Source organism: Mesoplodon bidens, assembly GCF_964165515.1.
Source record: "Mesoplodon bidens genome assembly, chromosome: 2".
Classification (NCBI taxonomy): Eukaryota; Metazoa; Chordata; class Mammalia; order Artiodactyla; family Ziphiidae; genus Mesoplodon; species Mesoplodon bidens.
In genome coordinates, this window is record NC_138177.1 from 90329079 (window position 1) to 90347305 (window position 18227).

The following is an 18227-nucleotide window of genomic DNA, read 5'->3' on the forward strand; positions in this document are numbered from 1 at the left end:
TAGGAATTTATACTACTTTTCTAAATCTGCCACTAAGTGCAGCCACACCACACAAATTTTTAATTTTTCCTTGAATTACAGGATATCCTCTAGTGTCAGGAAATTCTAAGCCTCTAAACTAGTAAGTTCTGGACCTTAGAACCTGTCTTTTCCCCCCCTTTTACCTAACTGCTTATACAGTTTCACTAAAACTAGGTTGGAGTATCAACCACTGGCTTCTGCTGTCTTTTAACATGTTGTTCTTTACCCTCAAAATTCCTTAAAGAGGCTTCATACTCATTAAATTTTATCAATTCCATAAACATGAATTTCTGTATAATAAGGTTACTTAAATGACAAATGCTTATGATATGGGCTTTTAAAAAATACAAGCTACTACTAGGTATGAGATTAAAATTTACAGGAAAAATAATATAGAAAGCTGCTTTTTATTTGAATGTACAGCATAGAAAAAGAAATGTGATAGGTTTTCTCCCTTAATATAAGCAAACAGATGGCAGTTTCTTCAGTGTATCTCCCAAAGGGTCTTATTTTTTTATTATATAATCAAATCCCCAGTTGAAGCTTTTATTTAAAGAAGAATTCTTCCTGTTATTGGCACAGAATTTGAGGGATAGCCCTCTCCATCAACCCCCTCACCCCTGTATACCAGCAAAAATGACTATCTTTTGAAACTAGTTTGGAATGATTTAATTTTCTATCACCTGACCATGAATTAGCATAGAAATAATCTTATATTTTTAGATTCTTTCTAACCTAATTAGAACAAACAATAAATAGTCACTAGTACTAAAATAGCATTATAAGAAATACTTCATAATTAACAGGATTTGAAGTAATGAAGCAATAACTTTTACAAAGCTACTTACAGTCAGTGAAGTAGATATATGCTGCTTTGTATTTGTTCTCCGATTTACTTCCGAAATCACGTAAAAAACAGTCTACAGACTTAAAAAAGGTTAGATGTTAACATACATTTTATCAAATACTAATTTAAATATGCTAGCTTTTGAAATAACTAAGATTATTTTGATGATAAAGTAAAACCTTAACTGTCAAAAGATTAATTTATAAACTGATTTTTTAAGATGCTATGTTGTCTAGCCAGTTACAGCTAGAAGCATAGTAAGCAGTAAGGTAAAATGTATGAACAGAGTGCTGTTTTGGTGACGAGGAGCTCTAGGAATGGTCAAGTGACTGAGAAGCTGAAGCAACATGAAAGACAAAGACCACTGGAAGATAACAAATCAAGGAATTGAGAAGTCAATGAACGTACTGAAAGCATTATCTACAGGGAAAATGAAACCATCCAGACTATGACTGGAGAACTGCTGAACAGACTGACAGTGAGCTAGGAGCTAAAATTGTCAAGGGGGATTAGAATGAAAAAGCCAAAGGTTGGCAGACTGCGAAGAGGAGGGAGCGCAGGTAGTATAGTCTAATAGTATTTGCCTCTATGCTGGTAGTTTTAAAGATACAGTAGCCTGAAAGCAAAAATGAAGAACAAACAATTTAATTCTGTCTCATCCATCTGTTCCTTTTTCTCCTCCTGCAACTCCTAGAACTAGTATATTTCTGTTAGAGCTCATGAATCTATCCCGCAAGTCTCTTATCCTTCCCCTCATGATTTCAGTGATTGTTTTTTTGCTTTGAGCTACTCCATTTTTATCTTTTAGACTATTAATTCAAATTTCCATAGTGATTATCCTCTTCAATTAACTATTTAACTGAGAAAATAAACTTCTGAGCTTCGGAAAGTTTATGTGCTATACCAGACTCTTCTTAAGTGTACTATTTTTCTGTTCTGGTTATCATTCTTCCCTCCAAGCCCCTATATGTTGCTAGATGTGCCCTTTTTTTTATTCTTATTAAACCGTCTCTCTCTGGCCACCTGACCTACTTAGATGTGTGGTTGCTTCTCTTTGTCAGCTCACTTGAAGCTTAGGTTTAGTTGTTGGAGTATCCTAAATAGAGGCAGTACCATAAGAAGAGGAAGGCGAAGAGGAAAAAAAAGAAGTTTCTCCTCCTGAGGGCTGTAGGTATAAAAGCAAAAATCCACCCAACTGACCCTTCCCCTAGGGTTCACAGATCTCTCATACACAAACTCTTCCTGAAATCTGTCATTTTATGACCCTTCCTTGGGAACTCTCTGATGCTGGTCTCCACGTGCTCACCCAGCCCGTGAAGAAGGAAATCTCACATCAAGTTTCTCTACAAGTACCCAAGGAGCCCAGGGCCTCACATACACCCAGAGGCCTATAGAACCCAAGAGGTAATGGATTCAGGACAGGAAGAGAAACTGGAGTTGGTTATGGTAGATAAAGGAGTCACATTCAGGTATCATTTTCTTTGAATCCTTTGATTCTTTATGAATACATAATTTTGTATCCTGCTTTTGTCACTAACATTAAAAATGAACATTTATATAGATCATTAAAATTTTCTAGAAACCTCATTTTCAATGGCCACATGGTCTTTCATACCAGTATTTGTTATGCTAAGAATTTATCTGGATATCTTTACTGCTTTTGAAATTTAGTTTGACAATTTATTTGATTTTTTTTTTACAATAAACTCCAAGATTCAGAACGTTTCAAGGTTCTTGATATGGCAAATTATTTTCCAAAAAGGCTGTATTAATCTATACTCCCACTAGCAGTATATAGTAGTTTCTACTCCATTAACCATTGATAATGGGTATTGACAGCTAGAATAGGATACATAGATAAATAAATAAATGTCTACATATACACACTTTTTTTTAATCCCTCTGCCAATTTAGTCGGTGAAAATGGTGCTTCTTTCATTTTTTCTGATCATGAATTTTATCTTATAAAATTATATTACAGATAAGATATAAAACGTCATTAAAATCCACCAGCAGCCAATATATAGAGACCATATAGTAAATATCTGGGTTTTTCCCTACTGTCTGCTCTGCTAGAGTTAGAAGAAATGAAATTGGAATTGCCAAATTAGCATTCTTATTCTAAGAATAAGCCAAAGGATGTGTTGGAAAATGCATTCTCAGATACTATACAGAATAAAGGAACTTGATACTCTATATGGCTCTAAAGTTTTGGCTTTAAGTATGAATTAAATCATGGTTAGATTATAAAGAAATTTCTTTCCCATAAAAAAACATATATACATACATATATGCATATATACATACATATATGTGTGTACACCCATACATATATGTATACTATAGGGAAGTCACTAAGATAAGTGAAAGATTAATCCAAGACCATTTCTTTTACATACATTTCCATCCTCCTAAAAATTATGGTTGAATAGAAACTGCATGGGTACAAATTATTGAAAGAAACTCTATCATTTTATATAATTAAATTCTGCTTTAATAGATGGGGAGAAAGGAATTCTTTCACTTAAATATTCTCATTGAGAAGAATGCAAATGAAACAATCTTCTAACACAGGGAGACTCTCCTAAGCATCTAATAAAGGACATTTTATTACTTTGAATTTTCTAAGAGAAAATCATGTCAATGGTGAAAATTTTGAAGAACATAATTTTTAAAGATTCAAAACACTCACCTTTGATGTTGGAGAGATAAAATAAAGAGCTTTCATTTGTCTGACAGGTTCTCGATTCTTATAAATATTCTCCACAACTAACCAAAAAAAAAGTCATTTTATATAACCAAATATTTATACACTTGAAACAATTTTTAAATGAAATTCACTGTACTTCTTTATTTATAATAATATACAAACACAATTGTATATACTGGGCTTAACATTTTCTTTGTCTTCATTTGAAAAATTAAAAAGTCCTGAAAATGTGTCTTCCCTAAACTCTGGGCTAAGTGCTTATCATGAGAAAAAAAGATAAAGCAGCTATTTGATAGTTAGGTCTACCAGCATAAGCAAACAACATGCCATGAAGAAACCAAGAAAATGCATTTAAAATTAAAATATGTATTTCTTTGGGCTTCCCTGGTGGCGCAGTGGTTGAGAGTCCGCCTGCTGATGCAGGGGACACGGGTTCGTGCCCCGGTCCGGGAAGATCCCACATGCCGTGGAGCGGCTGGGCCCGTGAGTCATGGCCGCTGGGCCTGCGCGTCCTGAGCCTGTGCTCCGCAACGGGAGAGGCCACAACAGTGAGAGGCTCGCGTATTGCAAAAAAAAAAAAAAAAAAAAGTATTTCTTTTAAAAAATATTCTACTATAATAATAGAAAATATAATATCAGAAATTAGGCTAAGCATGAATTATTTGTTAAACCTCATAATAATCCTTTATGTATTTTACAAATGAGGTAACTGAGGCTTAAAAAAGTTAAGAAATTTATCCAAGTTACACAGTAAGAAAGAAGAGACAGGATTCCAACTCACATCTGTCCAACTCCAGAGTCTAAGTTTTTAACTGCTATAACATTCTTTAAATAAATTGCCAATTAACTCTTTTTCTTTTAAAACCACACATTAATATAAATCATTTTTCAACAATGAAATATCACCATAATTTAATCAATTATATTTTTATTATTGAAATTAAGAACTTTATAAACAACTAATATAAAACAAAGTGAATTTAAAACTAGTAAGCCCTAAATTGTCAAATTAACTATGAAGGCTATATTAAAACAATACTAACTTAAAGTATCATTCTACAAATCAAGAGAACCATCTTTCAAGATTCACGCTGGCAAAGGGCCTAGAAAGAATTTAAAACATTAATCTGACATGCAAGGAAGGCTACTGTTGGACTTCTCTTTTAAATATGATGATTCATTTTCTCATCCCTAAATTTATACTAGTATAGTATAGGTTTATCATAGCTTCTGTTAGAGAGGATATCAAATAAGATTTCCGAGGAAATAGTTAATTTTATTTTTATCTCCACTCCCAACAATTGTAATTTCACCTTTAAAAGATTATGGCTAAATCTGTATTAATTTACTTTTATTGCTTAGTGACCAAAATAAAGTGTCTTACAGTCATCTTATGCTGTACATACTATGTATTATGTTTGGTGAGTAACGTACATGTTAAAATGTTGTAATATGATTTAGAACACAGACTTTGAAAAGATTCTGAAATGTCTGGTTATCAATAGCAGAAAGTGCCACTTCTTCAATTCACTGAAAAGTGGATATCTATTAAACAATAAAAAAGGAAAGGTTTTTATGATTATTCCTATAATAGTGAAAAGGAATTATCTAATTCCCAGTCTATTTTTTTAAAGGTTTTTACTTGACTTTAGTGGAGACACTGAGGTAGCATCACAGGTGTATTTTTTTCTCATGTTTTTTAAAAGTTCCAAGACACACTGAATATTTTCACAAATGACCTGAATGCAGACAGAAAGTCTGATCACTGAACGGCCAGTGCAGGTGAGCTGATGTGGAACTCAAAAAAATGTGACATGTTCAAGTTAGTAGATATGATTATGATTAAATCAGAGCAAATCTAGGTGACTGGAGGATATTGAGAACAATCCACAGCAATATGCTCCAGGATATACAGTCCTATATAACACTTCCCAAAAAAGGCTTCTGTGGTCAAATAAGTTTAGAAAACTGAATGCTATACCTATTTGCAGGGGATCCACATTATCTGCTAGCATATAAAAAACTCCAAAAAGTCCTAAAGAAACCTGGTTAGCTTTGTTTAATGCTGTTTCCCAAACTAACGTGGCCACAGAGTCCTTTCCTTGAACAATATCAATCAACACTGAACACACAGTAAGAAACAATGGTCTATAAAAATTCAATAAAACCTCCTTACAGTGCAAAAGGGTTCTGCAGCTTCATAGTGCTGTACACATATTATCAAATGGTTCTCTAACTGCACATCAGAGAGACCTCTGGGAATGTAAAAAAACTTAAGTGGCTTTATCAATATTACACCTATCTAGTTAGTAGAAAAATCAAGGCTTTAATCTTCTAATTTCTAGTTCAGAGCTTAATTTTCTACTGAAGGTCATAAAGACCACAAACTGAATATGTAATCAACAATAAAAGATTATTTTATTAATAAATATCAAAAAGTAAACATTGCTAAATTTTTTAGGTAATCCTCTCATTCTACACAATGCTCACGCTTTCTTGAATACTGGGTGTACTTTTGAACCTCACAAGTTAGGAGTGACAGAGGATACAGATACTATACTAGAATCCAAAATATAAAAGAATTATATTTGACTTTGAGTCCCAGTTTTCACTTTACAAATCGGGGTATTAATATCTGTCTTTAAAGGGCTGTTATGAAGGCAAATTTAAATAGATGAGTTAAAGGATGATGAGTTATATAGATGATGATATGATTATGAATGTTACAAGATACTGGTATTCTCCCCAAAATTTAAGAGAAATTAAAATCTCATTAACACAATCCTGCCCAGTGGAAGATAGCAACTGTGGTAGTGTGATTTTTTTCCATAATCCCACACTAAAGCTGATTTAAATTTACAATTAATAGTCTCATTTCTAGGTAATAAAGAGAAACTTATACACTTGTAAATATGTACAAAAGTTGACTTTATGACATAAATCTTACTATTCATTTAAAAACAATACATGAAAACCACAAACATTAATCAAAATACTAAGGTAAACCTAGTGCATCAGCATACAAAACTGTAATAAATACATAAGAGTAAAAAATTTGAAGAACAAACTCAATAAGGCAACTTAGTCTTGGTTAGGGGTGCTTAATTATATGTCTCAGCTGAGGGAAAAAACTCTGCCTTACAGAGGTTATCCTGAAGATTCACAAAGAAAAGAATGTCCAGTGTAATTATTATGGCTAGAATTACTAAAAAAATAAAACATAACCCCCTGAGAAACACAATTACTAAAATTTATTAATACTTCAAACTCTCCCAATCATAATAAAAAAAGCTTTTCATGATGAGTATTTGTAACACTTACCAGTTATACCCTCTGCTAGAAGATCTGTCATTTTGCAACACGATGCCAAAAGCTTAGTGGTAAATTCATCTAGAAGCATTATCTTAAAATGAATATAAATTAAGAAATACTATCAGCATTTGACTGCCAAGAATTCACAAAAGACAGAATTTAATGCATTAAACCTACTCAAACTTATAAACTTTTTATAACATAAAATTAAAATATTAGGACAGTGGGCAAAATTATCTCAATTCATTTAACTTGCATGACCTAGAAATTTATTTCCTCAATATACGGACATATGATATTATACGTAAGTAAGCAAATCGAAATATTTTCATTTTGAAGCAGAGAACTTGTTCATTTTAAATGTATGTTATGTTTAACATCAAATTTTCTTAAAATTATAAAATGCCACTTGTAGAATAATAATTGTTCTAGGCACCGTTTTAAGCATTTTACACGGATTAATTCATTTAATATTTATAACTACCCTATGAGGTACTTCCATCCCCATTTTATCGATAAGGAAACAGAGGCACAGAGATGTCAAGTAATTTGTTCAAGAAGCCACAGCTAATAGGAGGTAAAGCTAGGATGTGAACACAAGCAGTATGGTTCTAGACCCTATACTTTTATAGAAGTAAGTAAAATATATAGAAGTCCTCAATAAAGGCTTCTAGCTTCATGCAAATTCTATGTGAGTATGCAAATTCTACCTTCCATTCGCCTTCTTTCTTGCAGTCATCAAACACTGTTGCTTTTATCTCTGCAAAGAAAAAGAGAACTATTTAGGAATTTTAATCAACAGTCAGAATAATTACTCAAAAGGTCCAAGATGGCTGGGGAAATATCAACTGGAATTGCTCAGCTACATAAAAAGCACATTCACTTGTTAAACTCGAAGTAAAAATCCAGTTCTCTTTAATACATAACCTATATGGTACATTTAAACTGTAATATACTTTTAATCTTTGAGAATAAAAATATTATTAAAAAGGCTAGGGACTTCCCTGGTGGCGCAGTGGTTAAGAATCCACCTGCCAATGGCAGGGGACACGGGTTCGAGCCCTGGTCTGGGAAGATCCCACATGCCGTGGAGCAACTAAGCCCGTGCGCCACAACTACTGAGCCTGCGCTCTAGAGCCCATGAGCCGCAACTACTGAAGCCAGTGCACCTAAAGCTCGTGTTCCTTAACAAGAGAAGCCACCACAATGAGAAACTTGCGCACCACAATGAAGAGTAGCCCCCACTCGACGCAAATAGAGAAAAGCCTGAGCGCAGCAGCAAAGACCCAATGCAGCCAAAAATAAATAAATAAATAAATAAAATTTTAAAAGTCTAACATATTTAATTATATAAACATATCTGGAATATATTTCTGAAAGTATTATCTGACTTGGTTTTTCCTATTTACTTAAATCCTAAGTAAACAAGATGAAAACAAGAAACTGGGACTTCCCTGGTGGTCCAGTGGTTAAGACTCTGCACTTCCACTGTAGGGGGCAAGGTTCGATCCCTGGCTGGGGAACTAAGATCCCACATGCCACCATGGCCTGGACAAAACAAAAACAAAAAACCCACAAGAATAGCCCTAACTGGCCCACTGCTAAATTACATCTGACAATCAAAACTAGATAAGTAAGTTTCTTCCTGATTTACTACAATTTTCAAAAATGTGTCACAGCATTAGGATACAAATATTCAGAATTTATTTATAATCAGTAAATATTTATTAATGCGTTCCTTGCAATGATTTTCGAAATTAATCTAAACATATATTTTAAATTACTAAACAAAATACACAGAGGCAATTCACACAAATACCTGTTATTCTACTTTGTAAGATAAAAATTCCCACATTTAATGTTTTATTAATTCTCAGTTAATTTTGAAAACTGTAGTAATGTGGACACATAAAATACAATTAAATGTAAATTACAGTAACTCCTGTTTTTCATTAATTCTTTTTTTAAAATTTATTTATTTTGTTTACTTTTATTTTTGGCTGTGTTGGGTCTTTGTTGCTGCATGTGGGCTTTCTCTAGTTGCAGCGAGCTGGGGTTACTCTTCGTTGAAGTGCATGGGCTTCTCATTGCGTTGGCTTCTTGTTGTGGAGCACGGGCTCAGTAGTTGTGATGCATGGGCTTAGTTGCTCTGCGGCCTGTGGGATCTTCCTGGACCAGGGCTCGAACCTATGTCCCCTGCACTGGCGGGCGGATTCTTAACCACTGCACCACCAGGGAAGCCCCATTAATTCCTGATAATGAGATACTTATATAATTCATTTAAACTTTTCTATTTCTTAATTTATATTTAAGTTAATGCTTTTGGAAATTTACCAACAAGTTTTTGGCACCATGTTAAAAAAGGACATGTCCAAGCAGAGGGTGTATTTAGTAAGGGTTACTGATACTCATCATAAGAATTGTGATCTGTAAGGTTTTATTGTGATTGAGAAAGTGTGGAAGTGTTAAGATATATTAAGAGGCTTATATATGTTTGCTGGGAAGATTATGATGTTATATAAGATTTATGGCAAAAGCCTGAAGTAACCATAATTTAAGCCTAAAGCAGTGGATTCTGGTATTCTACAGGCAAAGAGGAAGGATTTTCTCAAGTAGCACTGAGGCACTGAAACATTATGGTACTTCCCTTTCTAAGCTTGCTTTATTCCTGTATACCTAAAACAAGCTGAAAATCAAAGACATTTTGCTAATTTTTGCCGAATTTATGTCTTTCTCTTAAGAAATGAATGCTCATGGAATTTATGATGGAGCAGACTGAACAGCTCCCTAGCTGAACTCATTCCAGTCTTTACCACCTTAGAAACTGCACTGTCATATATGGCAGAAACTAGTCACACGCGGCTATTGAGCACTTGAAATGTGGTTAGCCCGAACTGGGATGTCCTGCAAGTACAAAATACACACCAGATTTCAAAGACTTAGTACAAAAAGAAATTTAAAGTATCATTTTGTATGTTGATTACATGTTTCAATGATAACATTTTGGATAGATCAAGTTAAACAAAATATATTTTAAAAATTAATTTCATGTTTCTTTTTACCTTTTTTTTTGATTTGGCTATCAGAAAACTTTAAGTAACATATGTGGCTTGCCGTTATTTCTAACTAGAATCTGAGGATACCTTAGAATCTGAGGATACCAAGCCAGTCAGTGTTAGCATCTCAAAAATGATAACGAGATAACTAGTTTTGTGGACAGAGCTTAGAGGCATCCATGAAAAGTGATGTGGTTACAGGTAAAATGTGTTTGGAGGAGTCAAAGGAAATCACATCAACTAATATGACAGAACTAAAAAGGTATTTCCTCTAATTATTAATGAGAATTATTTAACCTTATAATCCATTTCTCTTGTACCCTAAATATGGATACATCCCAAGATTCAATTCTCTTACTTTTGCTCTGCTTGCTCTATACTCTTCCTCAGAGACCATACTCATCATCAAAGTATCCTCTAAAGATCTGTCCTTTAATTTTTCCCCCAACTTTATTGAGATCTAATTAACATATAACATTTTGTAACTTTAAGGTATACAATGTGTTGACCTGATACACATATACTGCAATATAATTACCTCTGTAGTGTTAGTTTACACCTCCATCACCTCACATAATTACCATTTCTTTTTTGGGGTGAGAACATTTAAGATCTACTCTCTTAGCAACTTGCAATTATATAGTACAGTACTGTTATCTATAATCACAATGCTGTGCATTAGATCCCCAGAACTTACTCGTCTTCTAACTGGAAGTTTGTACTTTGACCAACTTCTCCCTATTTCCCCCTAACCCCCAGGAATCCTTCTATTTTCCACAAACCCTCATCTCTCCTTGGACTTCTTTCCATTACACAATACAGGTTTAAGCACCTATGTGACTCAAATTGAGATTAAATGCCCTAAAAACTGCTCTAGACTTCTCCATTTCTATGAGTTTTATTGTCATCTTCTTAGTCATAGTCTTCAGCTATTTCCTCTTTCCTCCATTTTCTAATCATTAGGCTGTACTGATTGTTTTTGCTGATGACTGCCGCTGTCACCAGCATTGCCTTGATTCTCATCATCTCTCACTGAACTACTGCAATAATCTCCTGTTTGGATTTCCTGCTTTCTACCTCCAACCCCTTTACCTTTTCCAATCCATTTTTCACACTGTTGTCAGAGTCATCTTCCTGAAGAACAGCCCTGTTATATCAATACCCACCTCAAAATTCTCTCAAATGCTCACTGTTACCTACAGAATAAAATCTAGACTCTTACTATTCAACATCCTCCATCAACTGGCCTCCAACTAAGCTCTAAATTAATCTTCCACCAGTCCAGATGGTACCCAATTAATGACCTATTAATACCAATTACTCTATCTTTGCTCCTTCTGTTTCTCCTGTATATAAAAGGAAATGTATTTAAAACTGTAACACCAAAGAGGATGTGAAAACACTGAAAGGAAAAATAAAAGGAGAACTAACAAAGTAGTGTATAGCATCAGCAATGCCAAGGTATACTTGTACAACTATCTTTAATCACAGAGAAACTAATAAACCTGATAAATATGCAAGAAAAACTGATTTGTCTGGAAAACAGGAAATGAACAGGTAAGAATCTTTATAAAGGTAATCCCAGGGGCCTGGGGCAGAGGTAAAAGTAATACTCATTACTAGTTGAATAAAAACAGATTGACCTGCGCTTCCCTGGTAGTGCAGTGGTTAAGAATCCACTTGCCAATGCAGGGGACACATGTTTGAGCCCTGGTCCGGGAAGATCCCACATGCCACGGAGCAACTAAGACCGTGTGCCACAACTACTGAGCCTGCACTCTAGACCCCACACGAGCCACAACTACTGAAGCCCGCATGCCTAGAGCCCATGCTCCGCAACAAGAGAAGACACCGCAATAAGAAGCCTGAGCACTGCAACGAAGAGTAGCCTCCACTCGCCACAACTAGAGAAAGCCTGCGCACAGCAACGAACACCCAACTCAGCCAAAAGTAAAAATAAATAAAATAAATAAATTAAAAACAAAAAACAGATTGACCCGTTCATGGGAAAGACCACTTAGGGCTTTCAAGGTTTATTGTTTAAAAATTTTATGAAATGGGACTTCCCTGGTGATCCAGTGGTTAAAACTTTGCCTTCCAATGCAGGGGGTGCGGGTTCGATCCCTGGTTGGGGAGCTAAGATCCCACATGCCTCGTGCCAAAAAAACAAAAAACATAAAACAGAAGCAATACTGTAACAAATTCAATAAAGACTTTAAAAAAGATGGTCCACATCAAAAAAATGTTAAAAAAAAATTTATGAAACAATATGAACAACATGAAAACTGAGGACTAGTATAAGACCACCTAAATATATACAAAGGCAAATATTAAAGCAATTATTTCTAGGTAGAAATTTAGTAAATTCTATATTTATTCTTCAAGCAAATACTTTACAATTAGAAGTCTGAAGGGGGACTTCCCTTGTGGTCCAGTGGTTAAGAATCCATGCTCCCAATGCAGGGGGCCTGGGTTCCATCCCTGGTCAGGGAACTAGATCCCACATGCCGCGACTAAAAAAGATCCCGCATGTGGCAACAAAGACCCTGAGTGCCGCAACCAAGACCCGGCACGGTCAAATAAATAAATATTTTAAAGAAAACCAACAAACAGCCTGAAGTGTTCCTCTCTTAAACATAAGGGTGTAAAGGTAAAAAGCCACCGCTATAAAATTGCTTGATGGCAATGTAAGTCAGAACAGTAGTTACTCTGGGGTAAAGGGTGGAATTTGGCCTTGGAAGAGTTACGGGGTGCTTGGAAACATTCCATACCTCAATCTAGGGGGTAGTTACATGAATAAAAATTTATCCATCTGGGACTTCCCTGGTGGCGCAGTGGTTAAGAATCTGCCTGCCAATGCAGGGGATACGGGTTCGAGCCCTGGTCCAGGAAGATCCCACATGCCGTGGAGCAACTAAGCCCGTGTGCCACAACTACTGAAGCCTGCGCGCCTAGAGCCTGTGCTCCACAAGAGAAGCCACCACAATGAGAAGCCCGCGCACCACAACAAAGAGTAGCCCCTACTCGCCACAATTAGAGAAAGCCTGTGTGCAGCAACAAAGATCCAATGCAGCCAAAAATAAATAAGGACTAATAACTAACTAATAAGGACCTACTGTATAGCACAGGGAACTCTACTCAATACTCTGTAATGTCCTATATGGGAAAAGAATCTAAAAAAAAAGAGTGTATATACGTATATGTATAACTGATTCAGTTTGCTGTACGCCTGAAACTAACACAGTATTGTAAATCAACTATACCCCAATAAAAAAATTTTTTTTTAATGTATCCATCTGCACATTTAGCATTAGTGCACTTTACACTAGCATTATACTTAATGAAAACTTTAGGAACAAGAAAATGACTTCCTTTCAGCACTGTTCTAGTAAGTCCCCAAAATGCTGATGACTGCTGTTTGAGAAGGAGGAAAAAAAACCTTTCAGCTTTAGTAGCTCACCACTGCTACAGCATGTCTGAACATTTAGCTCCAACCTACCTTTTAGTCTTCATCCCCCTATTTCTTGCAACAAATACTCTGTACTCAAACAAAAGGAATTATTCCCTCTTCCATAAACAATCACATACTTTCACATCTTTGGGTCTTGGCTCAGATTTCGCTGTCTGGTAAAATCCTACTACCTTTCACTGTTACCTCCTATTTGGAGTCTCCCCTGATCCACTCGCAGAGAGGAAATAATTCCTTTTTCTTCTCTTCTCCCATGAAACTTCTTCATGCTGCTAATATAGCACTTAGTACCTATGTACCTGTCTCCTCCCACTGAATTGTAAACTCCAGGAGGTCAAGGAGTGTATGCACCTAGAATAGTGGGCGGCACAGGGTAGTCAATAAATACTGATTTAAAAGAATACATGACTCTGCAAATATCCAAAAAGTAAAAGAAGAGAATTTTGCTCAACAAGATAAACTTAAAGAAGTGACCAGAATGAAAAAAGACATAAAACAAAGATAATTGATTAAAACAAAAAACAAAAAAATATATTTTATACATGCCTATATTGGCATAAATAAGTTCTCAAGGAATTTATAAGAAAACTCAGTGGTTGTCTCTGGAAAAGGAGTCTGGGGTCTGGGTAGGGATGAAGATTAATTTTATTTTACAATCTTTTCTGTTATCAAATTTTTTTGCCACATCAAGGTATTTAAGAATGATTAAAATTGTTAATTACAAAGATTTCGAAGGAGGGAAAAGTTATGTTAATGTTAACTGTTTAAAAAAAGCAAGTCACAAAATGACAAATAATAAAAAATATATCTGAAGCTATATAAGGACTAGAAGAAAAATGTGAAAAACCCCCAAAAAGCTTATGATTTAATGTGCAAATAATTGGCTCAGATAAATACATTGATTACTTTTATTTGTAATTTTACTAGGTTCATTTTCTCTAACATTTCCTCTAAAATATACAAGGTGAATTAGACATTAGACTATTGTTTATAGACAAGAAAGAATATAGGCTATACTGAATAAGGAAAAAAATGTCATAGGTGGCTTCAACTTGCTTTATGGTCGATTTAATTACTATTGTTTTGCTGTGTGTTTTTCAAATAAAGTTCATCAATTTTTATTTAAAATCTTTTATCAGTGATATTTTTATGACCATTCCCCCCCGTAGCAAAAAGTGGCAAATGAGCAATACCAAGCACTAGAAACTTTTACTGATTTTAAGTATGGGAATTAGTTTTGTAAATAAATGTATCCCTTTGCATTCAAATATTAAATTTTTAAAAGGGGTTTTAATGTGGTCCCTAAAGGCTGATTCCTTCTCATGTTTTAGGCCTCAGCTCAAATGTCACCTACTCAGAGAAACTTTTCCTGATCCACCTACCTAGAACAGTCCCTTTCTATATATAGATATCACAGACTGAAATAATCATGTTTATTCTTTGTTTACATACTTATTTTCTATTATTCCCCACTTGAATGCAAGATTCATGAAGGCTGGGAACTTGTCTGCCTTCTATTGCTGTATTTCCATAGGAATTCAATAATATTTATTGAATAATGGGGGAAAATTACAAAACTGATCTACTGTTTTCTTTTCCCCACTGTTTACTTTTCACAAGCATTATTATCCATTGCATTCTGCCAGGGCCTGTTTGGAATTTAAAGCTCTAGAAGAGGGCTTCCCTGGTGGTGCAGTGGTTAAGAATCCGCATGCCAATGCAGGGGACACGGGTTTGAGCCCTGGTCCGGGAAGATCCCACATGCTGCGGAGCAACTAGACCCGTGTGTCACAACTACTGAGCCCACGCACAACTACTGAAGCCCGTGCGCCTAGAGCGTGTGTTCCGCAACAAGAGGAGCCACTGCAACAAGAAGCCCTCCCATGGCAACCATGACTACCCCCGCTCACTGCAACTAGAGAAAGCCCACACACAGCAATGAAGACACAACGCAGCCAAAAATAAAATAAGTTAAAAAAAAAAAAAACACGAATCTATTTTCTACTAATCTCTATAGATTTGCCTATTCTGGACATTTAATATGAATGGAGTCATACAATATGTGGTTCTTTTCAACTGGCTTCTTTTCATTTGGCATAATGTTTCCAAGGATCATCAATACTGTAGCATGTTTCAGTACTTCCTTCTTTTTTATTGCCCAATAATATCCCATTGTATGGACATAACCACATGTTATTTATCCATTCACCAGTCCATGGACATTTGGGTTGTTTTGACTTTTTGTCTATTAAGAATTATGCAGCTATGATAACAGGTGTATCAGCTTTAACATCTGTTAAAGAGATAATAACTCTTGTAGTTTTGATATTTGTAAAGAATAGTGCCTGGCACAGAGTTATGTTCAAAAAATATTAATTCCCTTCTCCCTACTTTACAGGTAAATTGAAGGTTACGTTATTTATCTTTCTAACCTGACCTAACTATACTACCTTCAACCTAGCAAAACCTTTTCCCAAATATATGATTCTCCCTGAGGAGATTCCTCCATCATTTCTTTCAGACTTTCTCACCTTTTGCTAACAGAACTCAGAGGCTCCCACTTCTCTTTCTCTCTCTACTTTAATTAAACTAAGGGTTGAATGAACATCATCTTATCTTTTAGTTATGTTTCTATTTCCACAAAAATTCGAAGAACTATTTTTTTTAATCTGTATAACACTTCCTTCCATTCAGTGTCCCCTCTTCTTTATCTTACGCTCCATGTAGGTATCCCGGTGCTACCTCAAGTTAACAGCACAAGACGGAAATTTTGTTACCTGTAAACGCTCCCTCTTGCCTAGTTTCCATGCTATCAATACCGAGGTTACTATCATTAACCTTTTTATTCTGATAAATGCTGATGTTAAGGACCATCTTGGAAATTATACAACACAATTCATTATCCATTTTCATATAAATGTATCTAAATGCCACTGTGATTTTAAAACATTACCAAACCTTAAAAGGGACCCATGTAAATTCTGAAAAACAAAATGCTAACCTTATAATTATCCAATTAAAAAAATATTTTCATAACTTTTTTTCCCCCTTCTATTTATACCCTTGTTTTTAGTATGTTAAGCAGTATGCCAGTTACCGATTTGGAGTTTTAATTTTACACAGGAACTCTGTGACTCCCATAATTTTGTTAACTCAGTTACTATTTCTGTTCCTTGCTCAACAAGCTGGAGCCAGAAATACTAATTAGATGTTACCCCTTTCCACTACTAGACCATAATTACTTTGAGCCCAGCAATGCCAAACAGTGATGGTTCTTCCTGTTTGGCGGTTTCATTCCTTCTCTAAGGGGGCAGACCTAGGTGTGGAGTGATATTTATTAAAGTCGTAGATGATACAGCACAATGGCAGAATATCAGTAACCAATAAGTATTATAATACAGTCCTAGCAGAAGGGAGTGGCTCCGAGAGTGGAAAGGAGGAGGTGAAGGTGCAGATCTGCCCCGAGATTTAATCATTCCGATGGTCCCTTCTCAAGAATTCTTTAGAAAGTGGGTTCTTCTAGAAGGGAAGAAGGATCTGTTTAACAGTGAGGTTTTCTTTTTGTTTTTTTAAAGGACAAGCATTGTAAAGTACGGTTAGTAAAACTGTCGCTGATACTAAGACGAATAAGCAGAGTAAGCAGTCTTGGAAAACTCAAGCGTGGGGAGAAGGGGAGGGGCGGGATAGAGAAACACAGCGCTCAGACTGTCTCGGGTGGAGAGATATCGCCGACTGGTGGGGCCCCGGAGGCAACGCAAGCGAGGAACCGCGCAGGGGCCGCGGGCGGAAAAGCCGGGCCCGGGGCCGCTCACGCAGGGCGGGGTTTCGGGTCCAGAGCCCGGCCGAGCCCAGCGCAGAGGGTGCCGGACGCCTGCGTGAAGGCCGCGTCCTCCCGCACCCCGCCCATCGTTGGTGCTGCCAGAACGAGGGCTGGGAAGGAAAGCAGGAAGAAGTGCTAACATGGACGTGGGAGCCAAAGCAACGAGTGCCCGTGGCGGCTCCCCAAGAGACTGCTGGTCTGGGGCAGGAAAGCAGGGCCCGGCGCCGCGGCCTCCTGGCCTTCCCTCTCTCAGCCCCTGCCCCACCGCACTCACTCTGCCACACGATGCTCTTCAGTCCCCGGTCCGTCACCGGAGGCGCCATCTTCCCAAACACCGCTGAGGAGCAGCCGCCGCCTCCCACTCGCAACCCACTTCAGCTGTTAAAGGCGGTTCGCCGGGCCCCGCCAGTCGCTGAGGGGAAGGCCCCGCCCACACGCACGGGCCGCGCCCTCCGGTGACGTCACGGGCGTCCGTAAGGGGATTCCCGCCCACTCCTGGACTGAGGCTGCGCAGTGCGGGTGGACTCTCCGTGGGCAGTTGCGCGCCCTCTAGCGGGAGGCTGTCAACCGAATTTCGACGTCCTGGGACGTCAGAAAGCGAAAGCGTACCGACGGATTGTGAGCTAATACCATCTAAAGAAATCCCGAATTCACGCATACGATTCATGAAAAAGGAAAGGATCCTTCGCTTTACAAAAGAGTTCTTCACTTTGCGAAGCGGTTTGTAATAGACTCTTTACTCAGTCAGCTACCGAATAGAAAATTTAGCCTCCAAAAAGTTTATTTTATTCATTTTTCAAGGACATAATCATTGTGTAGAACTATGAGGTGCCGTCCACTGTGACCAGAACTCTGCAGGACTTTCAGGAAAGTCAAAGAAAGGAGACCCACTAATGGAGAATTTAAAATCTAATTAGCTCAATTCCTGGCATGCCGAAGGTAGTCAAAAACTGGTTGAAGTAGCGAATGACTTAATGGTTACAATATACATA

The 18227-nt window shown here is 36.7% G+C and overlaps 1 protein-coding gene across 1 annotated transcript in view; it reads right to left on the reverse strand.

Annotated features, from left to right (window-relative positions):
* The window catches only part of STXBP3 (syntaxin binding protein 3), a 53419-nt gene extending 35769 nt beyond the window's left edge, over nucleotides 1–17650 (reverse strand). The window contains exons 1-5 of the mRNA XM_081257225.1: nucleotides 17510–17650; nucleotides 7601–7650; nucleotides 6900–6981; nucleotides 3561–3637; nucleotides 870–948 (exon numbers count right to left, since the gene is read on the reverse strand). Of these exons, the coding sequence (XP_081113351.1) occupies nucleotides 870–948; nucleotides 3561–3637; nucleotides 6900–6981; nucleotides 7601–7650; nucleotides 17510–17558 (337 nt within the window). The 5' untranslated portion in view covers nucleotides 17559–17650. The remainder of the gene's footprint in view (nucleotides 1–869; nucleotides 949–3560; nucleotides 3638–6899; nucleotides 6982–7600; nucleotides 7651–17509) is intronic.
* Between the last annotated feature and the right edge of the window lie 577 nt (nucleotides 17651–18227).